This window comes from Castor canadensis, chromosome 3 (assembly GCF_047511655.1).
Source record: "Castor canadensis chromosome 3, mCasCan1.hap1v2, whole genome shotgun sequence".
Taxonomy (NCBI): Eukaryota; Metazoa; Chordata; class Mammalia; order Rodentia; family Castoridae; genus Castor; species Castor canadensis.
The window spans coordinates 31,936,622-31,957,654 of NC_133388.1; the positions used below are offsets into that span (position 1 = coordinate 31,936,622).

Below are 21,033 nucleotides of genomic sequence, written 5' to 3' on the forward strand. Positions count from 1 at the left end.
CCTAACTGATCTCCTATCCTCCAGCCTTTGTCTTCCACGTAATTATCAGAGTTCTTCGTAACATATAATTTTGGTTTCATGTAAGGTGACCAAATGTATTATCTGAAGGGGCACTTGAGCAAAAGAGTGCTTTGGTAATTATGCTGGGGGAAGAAGGCATTAACTGGAACTTCCCAGAAAATTGAGAAATATAGGCCGAGTCATGTACCCTGCTTAAAAATCTTCAATAATTTTCCATTGCCCACAGTAAACACCAAAATCCTTTAAAATAGCTAAGGCTGTATCTTCTGCTTCCACCTCACGTGCACCCTGGGCTCCAGCCACATGACCATCTCTTAGCCCATCACATCCTGCTGTTGCCTGGCTCTGGAGCCAGATTGCATGATTTGACTTCATAGCTCTCCTCCCTAGTTGTATCACATTGAGCAAGCTATGAGGGCAGGGAGCATCTTACTGTAGATTCTACATTCCCAAAAATAGGCGAGGAGCCTAGTCTGACGCCTAGGGCTCCAAGAATGTTTCATGAGATCAAATGGTCAAATACCTGGAAAACCCAGGATAATGTTGCGTATGGGGAAAAAAATGGGGGAAAGGGAAGTGTCAACAGGGTTAACATATTTTAGATTTGTAAGGAAGACGAGGGGCCTAGGGTGGTCCTAGGATAAAGAACAACCCACTGACTGAGATGACAAGGAGGCAAGTGTTTTGGCTTACTATAATATCTTTACTGTAGGGGTGGGGTTGTGGCTCAAGTAATAGAGCTACCGCCTAGGAAGCGCCAGGCCCTGGATTCAAATCCCAGTACTACGGAAAAAAAAACCCGCACTTTACTATAGCTACTACATCTCATTAAACCAGAGCACTGTCCAGCGCTGCAAAGGACTGCTTCCCCAGTCACAGCTCTTGCGACAAGCCTGATGAGACGGACGCCCTCTGGACCTTGAGCAGTATGAGGACTTGGCTAGGGATGCAGACCTCGGATCGCATCCCATCGGTGACTTCCTGGTCCCTGCAGGGGCCCTTCGGCTCCACGAAGCTCTGGGGCGCCCAGAGCGCCCGCCCACCTTAGCCCGAGGCTACTCTTTCCCCACGGGCCCGGGAGACGGGAAGCCTTGGCAGCTGTACTACTCAAGTGGGTGAGCGAAGACGGAGGAAAACCTCGCCGGGCCGGAAACACCAAGAACTGCTTCCGGGTTAGGGGGCAGGAGCCACCATGGAGTCTCGCGGGCTTGCGAGGCCGACGGAACCGCTGGCGGGCGTCTAAAGCGAGCCAGGCGCTGCACGGCCAGCGCCATCGGGAACACGCAGGCCGGTCCCCGAGAGCCGCGGCCGCCGCCATGTCGGTGCTGGGAGAGTACGAGCGACACTGCGATTCCATCAACTCGGACTTTGGGAGCGAGTCCGGGGGTGGCGGGGACTCGGGCCCGGGCCCCAGTGCAGGTCCGGGGCCGCGAGCCGGCGGCGGCGCGGCGGAGCAGGAGGAGCTGCACTATATCCCCATCCGCGTCCTGGGTCGCGGCGCCTTTGGGGAGGCCACACTGTACCGCCGCACCGAGGTAGCTAGCGGCCCCCCTGTCCCCCCAGCCCTTCCTGGCCAGCCCCGGCCGGCTCCGGTTCTACGCGCGACCTGAGCCTCCCCGCTTAGGGTGTCACGTTTATCCCGGGGTCTTCGCGGCTCTTCCCTGTCACCTGCGCTTGCACTCACCCGTTACTTGTGTGAACAAACCACCGAACTGTCCACCGAGTTTTTGTTTCCTTTTTGTAAACTGGGCTAAGGAATAACCACCTTAAAAATCATTTTTATTTTTAATAGCTATTTTGCGAATCAAATGAAGATGCTTTGCAAGCTGTAAATTGGTAGACCAATGTAAGGTATTGCCAAAGCTTCCCTCCTCTCATGTTGTGTGGTTCTCCCGGGTCGGGTAGGGAGGAGGGGCATAATTTCAAAATACCCCCACCAGCAGCAAGTCTGGTAAGTCTGTAAGTTCAGAAGAGATCCCTCAGTTGGACGTTCTTCTTGAACATCTCTTGGAAGATTGTCGTGTGTTGGTTTCTTTATCAGTGTTTAACCTGTAGCGTTTATGCGTGGGAAATGCTTTATTGGTTTATTCTGAGCCATTAGTTCTTACGTTGGGGGAACGACAGTACCTTTGAGGACCCAGTATAAGCGAGGTGACCCGACCTTCCCCTTTCCGTCCACACGTGTACATATGCACATCCTTTGGGGACACCTCAAATTAAGAACGTGTACAGATTTAAAGCCCTGCGGTGCTGATTCTACTTACAAAAAACAACCATAAGTTGAAATTGAGCACTAGAATCTTAAAACTCTAGCTGTAGGGTAAATATTTAATGAGAACTTGCTGAGGTGGCTAAAGGTGATTCATCCATCAGTGATCCATCTACAGTTGTGGCGCCTGTTCCAGGCCAGCATATGTTGTTTTGTTTTTGTTTTTTCTGTACTGTGGTTAAACCCAGGGCTTTGTGGATGCTAGGGAAATGCCTACCACTGAGCCACACCGCAGCCCCCAGCATATGTTTAAGGCTGAAAGATGGAGGAGAGGTGGCTTACAAGATAGTATCTTTAAATGTTCTTTTTTAGCCTAATGCCACATTAATGTATATTGTTAGAGTTACTGTCATTCTTCGTAGTCTCTTTATTTGCATGCAATGTATGAAAGGAGGTGAGCATTGGTATTTCTATTTTCTAGAGAAACCACGACTGTATATTTAAGTTATTTGCCCACTTAAAGTTTAGAAGTAAATCTTAAACTAGAGCTAGACTTTCACATCTTTTTACCCATCCCATTCCACTTTTATGTTAAACTTGATTACTAGGTTTCAGTTAGATTTGATTATACTTCCTCAGAACTAGCATTACCCCTGTGTGAACTTAGAAAGTTTAATTACAAGCAACCCTTTCCATAAAGGAGGTTATATACTTCAGTGCGAAGACAAATTGGTCATGTTAGTAAACAAACAGCATTTTAGTTGTGAATGTGTATAAATGAAAAAGAATGGACAAATACCATTTCAGTGTATGAGTTCTGAAAATTAAGGGAATTGTTGCATTAAATAAGTGCGGTAAACAGCTTATCAAAGTTTTTTCAAAAAATTTTAAAGGCATGGCAGAGGTGTTCAGAAGGAACGTTCTGTAGGTGGGATGTTCATGGGTTGGGATGCAGTTTCATGAATAGAGGAAAACATGATACCTAAGTGTGACAGGAGATTGATTATAAGGGTGAAAAATTGGGTATGAGTTACTCTTATCCAAAAGGGCAAGTAAAAATCACTAGGGACGTCTAAATAAAATCAGAGGCAATTTAGTATTTTCATTTTACGAGAGTGGTGGTCAGCTATTGATACTGTTGTGCACATCTCTTGAGTATTCTAGCCTTGCTGAGAGCCTCATGATCAGCAGTCTTGCAGCCTCCTTCAGCACAATCTTTGAGATCTTCCCCCATCCCCTATTTTTTTCCTGGAATTTGACATGGTGCAGATTAAGTGTAGCAACAAAGTGACAATGTCTTAATGTTTTATTTCCTCCAGTTCTGCAGTGAATTATAATGCTCAGTTGTATACAGAACCTTTAAAGTCTGGCTAAATGAAAAAGTGAAAGTTAATCTTGGCCCCTGTAGGAAGTTTTCTTTCTAGGCTTAGGGATATGGGATGGATTCGCCCACTGCCAGGCATAAGGGAAGTATAATACCCCTGTTACTGTATTATAGGATGACTCACTGGTTGTGTGGAAGGAAGTTGATTTGACCCGACTGTCTGAGAAGGAGCGTCGTGATGCCTTGAATGAGATTGTTATTCTGGCGCTGCTGCAGCACGACAACATTATTGCCTACTACAATCACTTCATGGACAATACCACCCTGCTGATTGAGCTGGAATATTGTAATGGTAAGGAGGACTTCTGCCAGGCATTCCCGTGCCCGTACTTACCTTGAAGGAAAGAGTACAAGAAAAGATATACAGTGAAAAACTTCAAATGGATTTCTAGAGTTTAAGAGACATGGTTCAGTTTTCAAGTGCTGTACAAAATAGGGGGAGGAGTTTTTCCCTGCATATTCAAATTCTTTCTTGTGATTGTAGTTCCATTTTCAAATTATTTTTTCAGTTGGATTTTACATTGATTTTTCTCATGGCTTTTCCTCATGAAATGATATTTGCTAACCATTAGAAATGTAGTGTGGTTTGATACCACATTATATAATATTTAATGAACTCTTATAGGTCGTATTTATTAACCTCAGCTATAGCTATCGTATTGAAAAATGGTCCAAAGATCATAACTGAATGAAAATAATTTCTTTGGACATTTTTGAGACAGGATCTTGCTATGTAGCCCAGGATGGCCTGGCACTTGTGATCCTTCTGCCTCAGCCTCTCAAGTGCTGGACTTAGGAATGTGGGTCACCATGCCTAGCTTCACGTTTCTTGTAAGATAGCAGTATTGATTAGTTGTTTAATAGACTGAGCTGGGCTCTGGTGGCTCATGTCTGTAATCCTAGCTATTCGGGAGGGAAAAATCAGAAGGATCACAGTTCAAAGCCAACCCAGGACAAATGTTCCTGAGACCTTATCTTGAAAAATCCCATCACAAAAAAGAAAAGGGGGTTGGGAGAGTGGCTCAGGCAGTGAGAGTACCTGCCTAGGAAGCATGTCACCCAAAAAAAAAAAGAAAGAAAGAAACTGATACCACATCTCAACTTCCACTACTTTCTAGCTCTGTAACCCTGGGCAAGAAACTTAACTTCTATTTGCTTTAATTTCCTCATCTTAAAATGAGTTTGTTGATTATATTACCTACTTTCTAAGGGACATAGTAAATGAATTTGTAAAACCCACAGCGTAGGACATTGGTATATAGCAAGCATTTGACACATAGTGTATTATCTGTTACCTTTATTATAAAGAGAACTCCCAAAACCCTTTCCTAAAGAGGTACCAGCATATTCTTCACTTACAATCTTCTTGTCTAGACTTGTGTTTCATGATTGTTTCTGGTTCTGATATGTTCAAGATTGAGTTCAAAATTTTTGAAATAGCAGAAAATAAGTAAATTTCCTTTGTGGTTAAGAAGATGTAGAACAAATGATACATTCGTTGGAATTCTGAGCTACTAAATTGCAATGAGAAAGAAGTTATAAAAGTTTAGCCAGGGTTAAAGTATAAATTGTAGCTGTAGGAGGAAATAAGATGAACCATGATCATTTGCTGCCTTTATTACTTGACAAGGAAGAAAAGCAAATTCACACTATTTCACAGGAAGAAATTAATAAATGGTGTAATGATTGGAACAGTCTAGGGATAGCCCCTAAATTTTAGGTAACCTTTTCAGTGGGAAGTAGGAAGAAAAATTTGATACGTACCCTGTATATATAAAATATTTCATCACAGATGTAACCCTTATGTTCTAGTAGTCTCACTGGGAAAATTATTAGAAAAAATATTGCAGGTTCCTTAAAAGGGAGTTCTGGAAAAGCAAATTATCCTACTTTGAAGCTATTTCACTAATTGGAGTACTACACGAATGCTTTTTACTCTCATTTTTTCTAAAAATGTCATTCTTAAGCATCACAGTACATGCCTGTGATCCCAGCTACTCAGGAGGCAGAGGCAAGAGAATCTCAAGGTCAAAACCAGCCCAGGCAAAGTTAGCAAGACCATATCTCAAAAATAAAAGGGCTGAGAATGTAGCTCAAGTGGTAGAGTGATTGCCTAACAAGTATGAGGTCTTGGGTTCAATACCCAATACCACAAAGTAAATAAAAATTTCATACTTCCTATTTTTATATTGAACCTCGTGTGTTGGGGAAGGGAATTTTTCAGCACTGTTTCTGACACAGAGATGGGAAGAGTTTTGTACATATGTGCAAAAAAAACCAAGAAGGAAGAAGTCATTTCCTTTGAAAAGGAAGCAGAATCCTGCCTTTTCTCACGTCACTTGTTAAAACCCTAATGGATTCAGGATTCAAGCTTTGATCTCTATAAAGCAATTCAAATCTGTTTCTTGTTTAATTGCAGGAGGGAACCTGTATGACAAAATCCTTCGTCAGAAGGACAAGTTGTTTGAGGAAGAGGTAATTCATGTGTCTGTGGAAGGAAGCTAGAATTATAATGCTTAATTCTTGAATTCTGGTTCTGTATTTACTCTTCCAACAATGAAGAGTGTTTTTTTCCTTTTGTTCAGACTCCTTCCAGGCTCTGATATTCATGAGAAAGGAAACTTCTAACAAGGAAGCTGTCTATAGCTGCTTCCTAAACGTTTTACCTCCACATCATGATTCACTATGAGCTTTCTTTCCTGGTTCTATTACTGCATACTGGTATGCCCAGTTTTCTATACCTTTGCATTCTTCCTGGGTTTCTTTCTTCAAGTCTGCTTCATCGTACTATATTTTGTAACAACATTGGAACTATTTTATGATCACCTGCTTTTTCTTTTTACCCCTCCTACTTTTCTTTGCCTACTCAACCTACAAGCAAGAGATGTCAGTCAAATTATGTCAAATCATAACCTCTGGTTGCAGCTTCATTTTGTGTATGTTTATACGTGCGTGCGTATGTACTTAAATGGAGTTTTTTGTTTCCAACCCAAATATATTTTGTGTCTGCAGATGGTGGTGTGGTACCTTTTTCAGATTGTTTCAGCAGTGAGCTGTATCCATAAAGCTGGAATCCTTCATAGGTAATAAGTGAATAAATTTATGGGATAGATTCTTCCCTGCCAATCCAATCCTCATCCTGGGTTCCTCCCATTAGCACTTTTATGTTCTTAATAAAGGAGTCAAGCTTTTTCCACTGATAAAATTAAGACACTAAAGAGTGAGTGATGAGGGATGTGATCTTCACTGTCTGTAGTTAAGCCATGTTTATGATCTAGTAAGAATCTCAGTAGGAGTCATTTCTTTTAGAAATATCTTAGAATTTAGTTCATTAATTCATCAAGCCTAGAAGGTGCTATAAGAAAGAAATATTAAGCTGAGAGCCCCGTGGTTCACTAGAGTTTCTTTTTTGGCAGTAGGAGGATCTGAACTTGGGACTTTGTGTTTGCTTGGCAGGCACTTGAGCCATCAAGTTTCTTTCTTGGTTTGTCCATTTAGTTAACATATTTTTTCCCTTTTTTTGGTGGGACTGGGGTTTGAACTCAGGGCTTCCCTCTTGCAGGGCAGGTGCTCTACTGCTTAGGCCACACCTCCAGTCCTCTTTGCTCTGGTTGTTTTGGAGATGGGTCTCATGAACTATTTGCCTGGGCTGGCCTTGAACGTCAGTCCTCCCAATCTCAGCCTCCCAAGTCTTTCAGATTACTGGTGAGCCACCAGTGCCCGGCTAATTAACATATATTTCTTGAAAGCTATTTAATGTTGTATGTTTTCTTTTTAAAAGTAAAGAACTACATTTCTGATTTATTTGTATCTTTCAGTAAAGGAAGCCAGAGTATGAACCAGGCACAGATTATATTTTATCTTACATTATGGCCAGTTCATCTTTGTGAAAGTAACCAGTGACTTTCTTTAAATGATCTAAAACAGCCTAGTTACAGCCAGGTGCTGGGGGCTCATGTCTCAGCTGCTTGGGAGGCTGAGATTGGGAGGATTACAGTTCAAGGTCAGTCTTGGCAAATAGTTCACCAGACCCTATCTCCAGAATTAACCAGAGCAAAATGGTCTGCTCAAGCAGTTTCAAATTCCAGTCCCACCAAAAAAAAAAAATCTAGTTACATCGTTGCTGAAATATACAGCCTCTTTTCCTGCTTTAATAGATTATTTAAAACTTTGAAGCCAGCCAGGTGTTTAATTGCCTTGATATCAAAATTCAAGGCATAAGTAATAGTTGAATGGGCAAGTGTACTTTATAGGAGTTATGGTTGCCTGAAGCTCTATTTTTCTCATCTGACTTTACTTTTCCATCATTGATATGGGAGATACTCCTTTGCTGAGAAATGCTAAACAGTGACATTAATTCTCCATTCCCTAAGTCCCCTCTTCAGTGGGGAAAAATGTGTGTGAAAGTGGTAACTGCTTTTACATGGGACATTTAGGACACTGTAACAGAAACTGAACAGTGGTAACGCATTCATTTTTATTCTGTACCAATCCTGGGTAGAATGGGGGTTGAGAATTGTGATAGTGACTTAATATACAATATCTTTTTTTCAGAGATATAAAGACCTTAAATATTTTTCTGACCAAGGCAAACCTGATAAAACTTGGAGATTATGGCCTAGCAAAGAAACTTAATTCTGAGTATTCCATGGCTGAGACGGTGAGTATAAGGTGCTTTTGTCTTTTTTTTGTTGTTTTTTTCTTTCCTTTTGAGATACAACTATCCTCCCTAAATCTTGCACACTTTTCTCAATGTGCTTGCAAGTTCTCCATACTAATAATACAAGCCTTCAGAAGTCTTTTCCTGGGCTTACTGGATAAGTAGATGTTTTAGAGAGTCATTGAATATATCACAGCTTTGACCACACAGCTTTTTCCAGCACTAATTAGAGGCTTTTCTGAAAGCAACAAAATGCTTTACTTTTGTTTTCCAGCCTAAGATATTCAGTATATTTCACTTTATCTCTTATTTATTATTTGAGACCATGGTGTTGAACATCTCTTTTTGTGCTTCCTTTGAATTTGCTTCTGATTCAGAGAGAAGTTGTATAATACAAACAAAGGTTAATACCCAGAAAACAATCTCCTCTTTAATATCATACACAGTCTATATTGAAGATTCCCTGGGTTTGAGAAGGACCATTGGTTAAAAAGTATATATAAGTTGATTTGTAGGACAGTGATCTTATCCTTTTAGAATTACAAAACCCAATTTTTACTCTTCTGGTTTTACAATGGTCTGTTCATAAAAGAACTTGGAAGTGTAAGTTAATAAAACTTACTTTCTCCTAATATTTTTTGATAATGTCAAGATATTTCTGCAAGCAATTTAGACATCTAGGGTTAGGAGTCTGTTTCAGAGACTTGATTACTTATATGGTGGTAGTCAAATTGAACTACTAAGTTAGTAATTATGTCCTTGTATGGATTTTTTTCTCATCAAGAACAATCTGATATAGCCTGCACCAGTGGCTCATGCCTTTAATCCCAGCTACCCAGGAGGCAAAGATCAGAAGGATCGCAATTTGAGGCCAGTTTAGGCAAAAAGTGAGACCCTATCTCAAAAATACCCAATACAAAAAAGGGCAGGGGGCATGGCTCAGATGGTAGAATGCTTACCTAATAAGTACTGAAAAAAAAGAACAATCTGATAAAACCAAGACTTTGACTTTTTTTTTTTTAAGGTAGTTAAATGCAATGAAGGAATGATACAAAAATGTATAAATGCCATGTAAGCCATTTGAAAATTTCTTCGTTTTGCTGGCTAAAGATGGCTATTAGTTTATTGAAACTGCTGAGGTGGTATAGTATCTATACAGAATATTTTTATTTCTAGCCTCCTTTTTTTTTTTTTTAGACAAACCTGGTATGTAGCTCAGGGTGACCTTGAACTCAAGATTCTCCTTCCTTAGCCTCCCAAATACTGGGATTACAGGCATGCACCACCACATCTGGCTTCCAAATTCATTGTTAAAGTCAGAAAATCTTTTTCACATTCAAAAGAAATACTGTGTTAGTATTAAAAATGTCAAGTTGGGCTATTTAAAAAGTTTCATTGTTTGGGGCTTGGAATATAGCTCTGGTAGAAAGCTTACCTAGCATGTGTGAGTCCCTGGGTTCAATTACCAGCACCACAAAAAAGAAAAAAGAGTTTCATTACATGCATTTCAGGTAGAGCTTTTAACACCTTTATTTAGTTACCATCTCCCCCCTCTCCAGTGTTTGCCTTTTTTCCATTGGTGAGCTTTTCAGTTTTACTATCTGTTAAGTCTTTAGTAGGCCTTGAATGCCCAAGATTGTCCTTTTATAATTGGCTCACAAGATTTGATATGAATAAAATTTCTTGTCATAGTGACATTCTCTCATAAACACTATTTTGTGATCTGGTGATGAATGTTTTGTGGTTATCTTAAATTCCTGGAAAATTTAATTTAGCTGTTGAAATGTTAATTTGGTTACCTCAGAAGAGAAGTTATTCTTTGATTGTTTTCTTTGTTTAGCTTGTGGGAACCCCATATTATATGTCTCCAGAGCTCTGCCAAGGAGTAAAATACAACTTCAAGTCTGATATCTGGGCAGTAGGCTGTGTCATTTTTGAACTACTTACGCTAAAGAGAACGTTTGATGCTACTGTAAGTTGGTGTATTATCCCTGTATTGTCTTAGAGAATGGAACATGTTGATTAAGTGAATCAGCCTGGTTTCTTGAACAGAATTCACTTGTAGATAAAAACAGCCTATAATTGAGCACTGAATTAATAGCATATTATTAAAATGGTATAGGCCAGGGCTGGCAGAATGGCTCAAGTGGTGGTGTGCTTGCCTAGCCAGTACAAGGCCCTGAATTGAAACCCCAGTACTACAAAACAAATAAACCACACTAGGAAAACAAATGCTATAGGCCAGATTTATCTCCAACTTAAATTCCCCATTGAAATGACCATAATCAAGCACTTGATTTTGTTGACTATAATTTTAAAACTGGTTCTAGGGTCAATTGTATGATGTTGCAGTTTGGATGAGCCATTTTATTTCCTGAGCTTCATCTACATATTTTTTCTTTAAAAGCTAAGGCAAATTATATAATATCCATTAAAGTGTTTTGATATTTTTTAAAGCAATGTCTGTGATTTGGGTCAAGTAACTTAATATCGGTAAGCTGCATTTTTCTTGTGTACAAATTGATAATAACTTCCTTGCAGTAATTTGTAAGGATAAAGATCATCTATGTAGTATGCCTGTCTAGTGTATAGTGGTCTCTCAATAAAGTGGTGGTGGTGGTGGTATTACAATATTATAATTATCTCCTGAGGTGCCTTATCTGTTGTATTTGCCGTTTTGCCTATTCAACCACTATTCAGGCGTACGCATTAGGAGGCAAGTTAGTTAGCAAGGGAGTTACTAGAGGCCAAGAAGCATGGCTAACCATGCTTCCATTTCTCTTGAGATTCAGTTGAAGGGTCAGATTACAATATGTTCTGAGCAGCATGCTATTGGCCACAAGGTCACAGTTTTAATAATCTCCATCTCAGCCGCTAACTTCATTCCATCTGATAGCAGCACTGTATCCCCAAGCTCTTACTGATGCGTACCAATGGTTATAAAATTAAATCAGAGCTAATGTGTAACTATTTCCAGTCCTTTACACAATGGTCACAGATGTCTCTGAGCCCCTGCTGGTAGATTACAATGTCATCTTTATGTAACCAGGAACAATAACAGTCATTATTTTCTCATAGAATCCACTCAACCTATGTGTGAAGATCGTGCAAGGAATCCGGGCCATGGATGTTGATTCTAGTCAGTACTCTTTAGAACTGATCCAAATGGTTCATGCATGCCTTGACCAGGTAGGTATGGCTTACTTACTGATTTCAGCTTCATGGTTTTTCCTTTCAGCCTTAGTGTTTGGGGTATGCTATAAGCTATAAACCACATTAAACTATCTCCCAATATAAAAGGTATTTGTGGTTGTACACAGCATAAGCCTTGCCAATTCATGGTAGTTGTGTACTTCACTAAGTAAATTCTTACTTTATTACATTTTGTAAATATTAATTTGTGAAATGGTTTTACCATCTAAATTATATCCCATTTTTTATGGTCAATGTTAATTTTAATGAACACACACACACACACACACACACACACACACACGCCCCCCCCCCCATGGGACTGGAGTTTGAATTTAGGGCTTCACACTTGCAAGACAGGCACTCTACCTCCTGAGTCACACCTCCAGTCCGTTTTGCTCTGGTTATTATAGAGATGGAGTCTCGCAAACTATTTGCCCAGGCTGACCTTGAACCTTGATCCTCCTGATCTCAGCTTCCCAAGTAGCTAGGATTATAGGCATAGGCTCTCGTCTTATAAATTGATTTTTATAAAACTGAAGTCGAAGATAATTTAGAGTTCCTAATGTGCAGAATGTATGTAGTTCTGTTATCTTAGGATTACCTTACTTCATATATAGTTTTAGCATTATTCAAAGTGTTGTCAGAGGGCTCTCTGATATCATAATCCCCAATGAGTGGGAGAGTTTTATATGTAAAAAAGAAGATTCCCTGACTTTGCCTCAGAGCACAGAATCTCTGAAAAAAGCCCAGAAATTCTTATTTGCAGTATACACCCCAGTTGATTCTTTGGTGCTGTATGTATTGGGGTTTGAGAGCTGTTTCTATAATTGAACAAGTGAAGAAGATACATTGTAAAAATCCTCGCTCATATGCAAATAATGAGAGTTAGGCATTATACACGGAATGTAAGGAGTGGCTCAAGTGGTAGAGCGCCTGCCTAGCAAGTGTGAGGGCCTGAGTTCAAACTCTAGCACCACAACAAAAAAAAAAGGAATGTGACATAAGAAATACGATTTTTGAAATAAAAGGATAATATACAGTAGTCTTTGACTATAGCCTTTTAAGAGGAAATAAAATTTTTTATTAGATCCCATATTACACATTCCCTGTAAGTGAAAACTAATCTTTCTTTTTAGGATCCTGAGCAGAGACCCACTGCAGATGAACTTCTGGATCGTCCTCTTCTCAGGAAACGAAGGAGGTAAAATACAAAGAAATCATTTGTCTTTGCAGAGATGGTTGAGAATACCACAACTAACTTGACTATGTTAGTGCTATTTTCTACCCATACCTCTATTTTCATTGCTTAAGGGTGCCTCCTAATTTTCACCTTCTTGGCTGTTTTATTCTAAATTTGTATTCGTGACACCCAAGAGCCCCCAATCTGTGGGGTTTTTGTTCTAGAGTTGAGACATTGATGTCCTTAACTAAGTTTTGGTTTTGGTGGTTTTGTTTTGGATTTGAACTCAGGGCCTCAAGCTTGCTAGGCCAGTGCTTTACCACTGAGCCATGCCCTTAGTCCTTTTGCTTTTAGTTCATTTTTCAGATAGGTCCCTCACTTTTTCCCTAGTTGTACCCTGATCCTCCTTCCTCTGCCTTCTGGGTAGCTGGGATTATAGCCATGCACTACCACATCCAGGTTTTTTGGGGGGAGTGGGATTGTTTGTTTTTATTGTTGTTGTTTTTGCAGCCCTGGAGTTTGAACTCAGGGCCTCATGCTTGCAAAGCAGTTGCTCTTACTGCTTGAGCCACTCTGCCAGCCCTTTTTTGTGATAGATTTTTTAAAGATAGGGTCTCTTGAACTATTTGCCCAGGGCTGCCTCCTGAATAGCTAGGATTACAGGCATGAGTTTTTTGTTTTTTAATTTTGTACAGTACTGGGGTTTGATTTCAGGGCTTCACAATTGATAGAGAAGTACTCAGTTACTTGGACCACACTGCCAATCCTTTTTGCTTAGTTTATTTTCAAGTAGAATCTCTTGATCTTGCCTGGGGCCAGCCTAAAACCATGATCCTCCCTTCTCCACCTCCCACATAGCTGAAATTACAGGTGTATACCACCACACCCAGCTTGTTTGGTTTTTGTTGGTAGTACTGGGGTTTGAACTCAGAGCCTTGCGTTTATTAGGCAAGCATTCTACCATTTGACCCTTACCTCTATCCCTTTTCTGTTCTAGTTATTTTCAAGATAGGGTCTTGGTTTTTGCTAGGAGCTGGCCTCAGTCAGTCAGAGATCCTTCTACTTATGCCTCTCATATAGCTGGGGCCTCAGGCACATCCCACCACACCTGATTTACTTATTGAGATGAGGTCTTGCTAACTTCTTGGCTGGATTGACCTTGAGTTTTTATCCTCCTGAGATTATAGGTTTGAGCCACCACACCCAGCCTCCAGCAATGTTTGTCTTCCCAGTAGAGGGATTGCCAGGTGATAGGCAGTTCTGTTTTACAGGGATTTTTTTGGTTTTTGATTTAATTTATTTATTTTTTATTTTTATTTTTGTGGTACTGGAGTTTGAACTCAGAGCTTCATGCTTGAAAAGTAGGCATTCTACCAATCTCCCAGTCCATTTTTGTTTTTGAGAAGGAGTCTCATACAGTGCAGGCTGGGCTAGAACTTGCTTTGTGGCCCTGGGTAGCCTCAAATTCAAAATCCTCCTTCCTTGGCCTCTCAAGAACTGGGATTACTGATACATGCCACATTGCCCAGCCTATTTTTAGTTTTTGAGGAACCTCCATACTATTTTCCTTAATGACTATACTATTTTACATTCTCTTCAGCAGTGTATGAGAAGTTCCCCACACCCTTACCGGCATTTATTATTTTTGTCTTTTTTTTTTTTTAATAATGGCCATTTAAACAGAGATTAGGTGATACCTCATTGTGGTTTTGATTGACTTTTCTCTGATGCTTAGTGATGTTTAGCACTTTTTCATATAATTGTTGGTCATTTGTATGTCTTCTTTTGAAATACATCTATTCAGATATCATTCACCCATTTTTGAAATCAGATTCTTTGTGGGTATTTTTGTTTTGTTTTGCTATTGAGTGGCCTGAGTTCCTTATATAATTATAAGAAACTGGTATGAAAATAAGTTAATTCCTTATCAGATGAAGAGTTTGCCAATATTTTCTCCTATTCTGTAGATTTTCTCTTCATTCTTTCTTTTTCTTCAGTACTAGGGTTTGAACTCAGGGCCTACACCCTGCATCACTCCACCAGCCCTTTTTTGTGATAGGTTTTTTTTCAAAATAGGGTCTTGTGAACTATTTGCCCAGGCTGGCTTCAAACCATGATCCTCTCAATCTCTGCCTCCTGAATCTAGGATTACAGGTGTGAGCCACTAGTGCCCGGCTCTCTTCACTTTTTTTTTTTTTTTTCTCTTCACTCTTGATTGTTTCTTTTGTTGTACAGAAGCAATTTGATTAATTGTTTGATTAATCCCATTTGTCAGTTTTTGCTTTTATTGTGTATGCTTTTGAGGACATATCCAAAAAAATCTTTGCCTAGGCCATGTCCTAAAGCATTTTCCCTACATTTTCTTCTAGGTAGTTTCATAGTTTTAGGGCTTAACATTTAAGTGCTGATCCATAATCAGTCTTTTCTGGTTTCCAGTTGTTCTCTAATCAGTGTTTTGGTGCCTAGAATTATATGTTACACTCCAGATACAGCATTATGACCTTCTATTCATGTTCTATGAGTATTCAGGCAATATCATATTCTGGGGCTGGTTATTTAAACATACTTAAGCTTTTTATCTAGCATATATTCCAACAATGTAATCACTTTTAATCTCTTACTGAAATATTCTAATTGAGAGTTTGTGAAATTTTTACTAAAAATTACAGACTTACATGTACTTTGTTAGAACTTTGTATTTTGATGGAAAAACATAAGATAATTTTCTAGACAGAAAATAACAAAAGCAAAAGCATAGATACAAGAAGTTGTGGGAAACACCTGTTTGGCTGGATTCATGGTTCTAGTCCTGGGGCTCTCAATGCAAAGTCTTAGGAATTGAGCTTTCAAAACTTACTGATGCTTAGGGTTCAGTGGTTTAGTGTTTGCCTGGTATACACAAGGCCCTGTGTTCAGGGCCTCCAGTACTACCAAAAGAACCAAAAAAAATTACTGATGCCTGAGCGTTATGCAGAAGATAAGCTATAATAGATTTATGAAGAATGACAGCCCTTGCTAGAGCTTGGGTTGTAAGTAAAGGAGTAGGGGATCTTCTATGTCAGACTTGACACAAAAGAGAGTGTACAAGTAAGTACTGGGCGTTTGTGAGGGGGTCGTTCATGTGATGAGAGGCATGCCCAAACAAGAGTCATTTGGCAGTACTAGGATCAGTGTTAGTTTAGTATAGGACCCATCAAAGTAGTGTAGAACTGTAGTGAGGCTGCCTAGGAGGCCCTACCACAGTACAGGTGGGAAGTGAAGCTGCCCAGAGCTGAGAAAGTAAAACTAGGCAAGAAATGTTGAATATAAAAACACTGTGGCCAGGTGTGGTGGCACATGCCTGTAATCCTTATTTTTAGGAGGCTGAAGCAAGAAGATCATGAGTCCAAGAGCAGCACTGGGACACATAGCAAATTTGAGGCCAGCCTAGGATACATAGTGAGATGCCATTTCAAAAACAGCAACAACAAAGAGGGGCAGATTCTGTATATGTTAAATCTATAGAAAGGAAATATTAAAGAAAGAGGGAGAAGTTTGAGATGCCTAAAGTTGATTGGGAGAGAATGGGGGAGGGGTATGTTGCCAGTTACAAACACAGGAGAGTCAGAAAGAAAAGCTGATTTGGGAGAAAGATAAGTCCAGGCTTGGAGATACTACATTTGGGGAGTCAGTGGGCAGAGCACATAGAGGTGTCCATCATGTGCCTCAGAGGCTCTCCAGGCTCTCTGTTCCAGCCTTGTCTGTTTCTTAGAGATTGAAAACAAACACTATCTGAAAAAGAGGGGAAGAGAGGGACTAAGGGAATATAATAGAGAGGGCAAACTTGTTCAGAGTACACTGTATGCTTATATAGAAATATCACAATGAAGTCCCTTGTACTGCTAAAGTATGCTGATTGTTAAAAAAAAAAAGTTTAAAGAAAAAGAGAGAGAGAATAGAAAGAAAAGAAAAGAAAAAAAAGAGGGAAGCAAATGGTCCAAAACTGTTGGCCCTCTTATAGTTAATGAATTGTCTAATGCCAGACCTGTGTAAGTTGTATAGAGATTATCTTCCTTAAAGAATTGTAATGTTGCAGGGTACACACCATTAATAAGAGGATTAAATCTGAAATGTATTAGAGACACAATTGCAGTGTAAGAACCTGTAATTTCACTCACGTATCTTTGTTTTTGTTTTGGTAGAGAGATGGAGGAAAAAGTCACTCTACTTAATGCACCTACAAAGAGACCAAGGTAATATTCAAAAGACTCTTGAAAATTAATACTGTACATCCTCAGTGCCCACACCATAAGGGTCTTACATGGGCCCAGTAGCCTTCCAAATCCTTTCAGGACCCAATATCCGCTTAAATGCCAAATAGTCATTCTGAGAAGAAAGCTGTAATATTAACCCTCACACTAAAATGGACATTACCATGATGAATGTTGAAAGTGTAGGAGTTATGGATTCCACTGGAATCTGGTCTGCCCAGGCTATGATGAAGCCCTGAGGCAGGCTTTGCAAAACCTGCTATGAGAGAGGGTTGAAAGAACATACTTTCTCTTACCATAATTGGCAGTTCTGAGGGAAGGGACTAGAAGCCGCCTTCTTTGATACTGTTTGTATGCTAAATATGCCTTTGTTCTGGGGGTTACTGCAGGTCAAGCACTGTGACTGAAGCACCCATTGCAGTGGTGACATCACGAACCAGTGAAGTCTATGTTTGGGGTGGTGGGAAATCCACCCCCCAGAAATTGGATGTTATCAAGAGTGGTTGTAGTGCCCGGCAGGTATGCGCAGGGAACACCCACTTTGCCGTGGTCACAGTGGAGAAGGAACTGTACACCTGGGTGGTAAGTGACTCAGTGCTATGAGCCTGGTTGCTTACTAGGCCCAGGCTGTCTATACATTTTATTAGTTGAATCTCTCCTGCAGGACTGTAACATGGAGATGGAATGTTAGCTCTTATGAGAGCGGGGATTTGGTCTGTTCAGTTCATGATAAATTCCTATGCCTGATATATACTAGGATACCTCTGAGTATTTTTTGAATGAATGAATGGGAAAGAGAAAATTAAAAAGCCTCAGGTTTTGAATCAGGGCACTGGGCTGCCATTTACAGCTGAATGATTTCAGACAAGTTTCTTACTCTGCTCTGTTACTATGAGGGTCAGAGTAGCTAGTATCTTTGAAAAAAAATTGTAAACAAATGAAGCACATACCATATCGGGCAGTCTCCAAGTCCTTCACCTGTGATTGAAAATGGCTAGGTATATCTTGCATAAAATGTCCTTTTGTTGCCTTCTGGATTCTGCCCTGTCTCTCTCACCTTCTAAACACATTGTGTTTGCTACCTGTTTCCTTAACTCCCACTCCTCACTCTATCTACAATACAGCTTCCATCCCTGCCACTCAGTTGAAACGACTCTTAACCAAATTGCCCATAAATTGCTAAAACAAAACAGATGCCTTTTAATCTTTACCTAACTGTAGCTCCCAGCAGCATTTGATATACTTGATCATTCCCTCTTTTTGGCGGTACTAAGACCTCATACTTTCTAAGAGCCTCTCTGCCAAGCCATTCCCGCCTCCTTGAAGCTTTGCTATCTATAACTTGGCTTCCATAATAGCATGCTCTCTTGGTTTCTTCCTGTCTCTTTAGCTGTGCGTTCTCAGACTCATTTCAGGCCGTTTTTCCTTTACCCAAACTTGTCTTAGGCCCTTGGATCCTCTCTCTGAGGGAGCTTATTTTTTTCAGTGCTTTCAGTTATTTTCTCCTTTGGTATAGGGACATTGTCTTATTCACTGTTTATCCATAATATGTGAAAAAGTAGATACTCAACTATTAAGTGATTGAAAGAGAGAATGAATGAGTTGGCCTCTGTTGTAAAGTGGTGACTTTCTGTTATTTCCTAACCCCATATCCCTTAAAGAATTAGCCCCTTTGCCAGGCACTGGTGGCTCACGCCTGTAATCCTAGCTACTAAGGAGGTGGAGATCAGGAGGATCATGGCTCAAAGCAAGCCTGAGTAAATAGTCCAAGAGAGCCTGTCTTGAAAAAAACCCATCACAAAAAAGGGCTGGTAGAGTGGCTCAAGGTGTAGGCCCTGAGTTCAAGCTTCAGTACCACCTAAAAAAAAAAAGAAAGGAATTAGCCCCTTGGCAGCTACCAGAAGTAGAGTGAAATTAGTACTTTAAAAAACATTTATAGGGCTAGAGGTATGGTTCAATCAGTAGAGTACTTGCCTAGCAAGCACAAAGCTCTGAGTAAAAAACCCCAGTCCCACCAGAAGAAAAAAAAAAAAATATATATATATATATATGTATGTATGTATGTATATGGACTTGTAGTTGAGTCATTGAATAGAATTACTTATCTCTGTAAAACTATTGAAAAGTCATGAAGATTATTCTTAGTACTGTATAGCACCTTCTTTAATATAACCAGATTCTTCATAGCTATTCTGTGTTTCAGGGAAAGTGACCAAAATATATAAAACTTCTATAGGATAGGTAGATTTTGCTAGACTTCTGTAGAAAGCAGTCAAATTATATGATTTTTTTTTAGCATTACCCATGATTACCTTATTCTTGAAGAACAAAGACAAAATTGGGAATGTGTCCTGTTGAAGCCTGATGGATACAAATCTGGGTGCTTCAAAATCTTTACCTGTTAGCAGAGATTTTATATTACCTATTAAAAAGTTTAACTCCCTTACCCACTTTTTTCTTTAATTTTCTAGCTGCTTTTTCTTACTAATTTTCTTCATAAGTTATATTAAAGATTAGCTTTTAGCATGAAAAGTTTAAACATCACAAGACCTCTTTATTTCACAGAATATGCAAGGGGGTACTAAACTCCATGGTCAGCTAGGCCATGGAGACAAAGCTTCCTATCGGCAGCCAAAGCATGTGGAAAAGTTGCAAGGCAAAGCTATCCATCAGGTGTCATGTGGTGATGATTTCACTGTATGTGTGACAGGTAAGCCATTAGCAGAAACATTTCTGCAGTTAATGTGGGGTATGGTGCTGAATGCTGTGCAGTTTTAGTTGGGATTTTACAACAAAAGACCATTTTCAAAGAACCAAAAGACATTAAACAAATATACTCATTAATCACAGCATTCCCAATCTGCTGTATTAGAGAATGGTGAACAAGTAGAGGGCAAGTGGATAATAGAGAAGAGGTAGGATTAGGAAAAATGTGTTGTATGTCCCACATGGTAAATAGTAGGAAAATTATTTCACCACTCTTCAGGCTATGCATAACACACAATCAGGATCAAGAGCTAAATTAAGATTTGGTCTTGTCATTATTTACTTTATTCCTTGGTACTTCTCTTTAACTATTATTTTTTAAATTTTATTTTATGTTTGAATTAACATACATTAATAATAAGAGAGGAGCATGCTCCTTGAACACGCTCACCCCCTCCGATGTACTTCTGTTCCTCCCCCTTTCTCCCACCAGTACTTTTCTTTTTATCTATAAAATTGAGAAGCTCCCAATAAATTTTAAGACCTTTTTACATACTACTACTACTTTTTAAACTGTTCATTACAGTAATACTACATGTAACTCTCTTAACTACTAACAGCTATACTTTGGATTTCTTTGATGGAATCATCTCCTGTGAGAGCACTGGTTGGGGTAGTTCTCATTGCAGCACTGCCCAGCTTTCTGATTAGACAAAATAAGTCATTCCTATAATAAACTGTTTTCCTTTCTTTTGCAGATGAAGGTCAGCTCTATGCCTTTGGATCAGATTATTATGGCTGTATGGGAGTAGACAAGGTTGCTGGCCCTGAAGTTCTAGAACCCATGCAGCTCAACTTCTTCCTCAGCAATCCAGTGGAGCAGGTCTCCTGTGGGGATAATCATGTGGTGGTTCTGACAAGAAACAAGGAAGTCTATTCTTGGGGCTGTGGTGAATATGGTAAGGTGAAGCCTTGTCTCTGTCCACTTCTTCCAAGGTGCACAACTTGACTTCAGGCTTGTGTGCATCTGAACACATCACATAGTCACTGTTGGAGAAATGTTAATTCAGTAAGAGAATCTTACAGAACATCTTCATTGGGAAGAAGGTCCTCATCATAATGATTTTCTTCTTATGTGTGTTTCAGGACGGCTGGGTTTAGATTCAGAAGAGGATTACTATACACCACAAAGGGTAAAATAAAAAGCAACTTCTTTCTAAAGCTTACCTAAGTTACCCAAATTCCAAAAGTACACCCTCTTCCCCTGAATTCTTATATCAAGATGTTTCTTTCTGAAGTTTTTCCTGTTTGGGAGACTGACAATCTAGGATTCCTAATTTAGTACTATATGAGCTTGTCATCTGACTAAATCATAAAAAGTTGAGACAGTGGATACAGTTACTGTGCACATTGGCATCACATCTTAGG

The 21,033-nt window shown here is 39.7% G+C and overlaps 1 protein-coding gene across 1 annotated transcript in view; it reads left to right on the forward strand.

Annotated features, from left to right (window-relative positions):
• Positions 1-1,180: 1,180 nt before the first annotated feature.
• Positions 1,181-21,033, forward strand: part of Nek9 (NIMA related kinase 9) — a 37,040-nt gene continuing 17,187 nt past the window's right edge. The window contains exons 1-13 of the mRNA XM_020175619.2: positions 1,181-1,556; positions 3,729-3,906; positions 6,034-6,089; positions 6,627-6,697; positions 8,169-8,274; positions 10,115-10,246; positions 11,353-11,463; positions 12,606-12,670; positions 16,831-16,881; positions 17,289-17,481; positions 19,465-19,609; positions 20,364-20,564; positions 20,752-20,798. Coding sequence (XP_020031208.1) covers positions 1,338-1,556; positions 3,729-3,906; positions 6,034-6,089; positions 6,627-6,697; positions 8,169-8,274; positions 10,115-10,246; positions 11,353-11,463; positions 12,606-12,670; positions 16,831-16,881; positions 17,289-17,481; positions 19,465-19,609; positions 20,364-20,564; positions 20,752-20,798 — 1,575 coding nt within the window. The 5' untranslated portion in view covers positions 1,181-1,337. The remainder of the gene's footprint in view (positions 1,557-3,728; positions 3,907-6,033; positions 6,090-6,626; positions 6,698-8,168; positions 8,275-10,114; positions 10,247-11,352; positions 11,464-12,605; positions 12,671-16,830; positions 16,882-17,288; positions 17,482-19,464; positions 19,610-20,363; positions 20,565-20,751; positions 20,799-21,033) is intronic.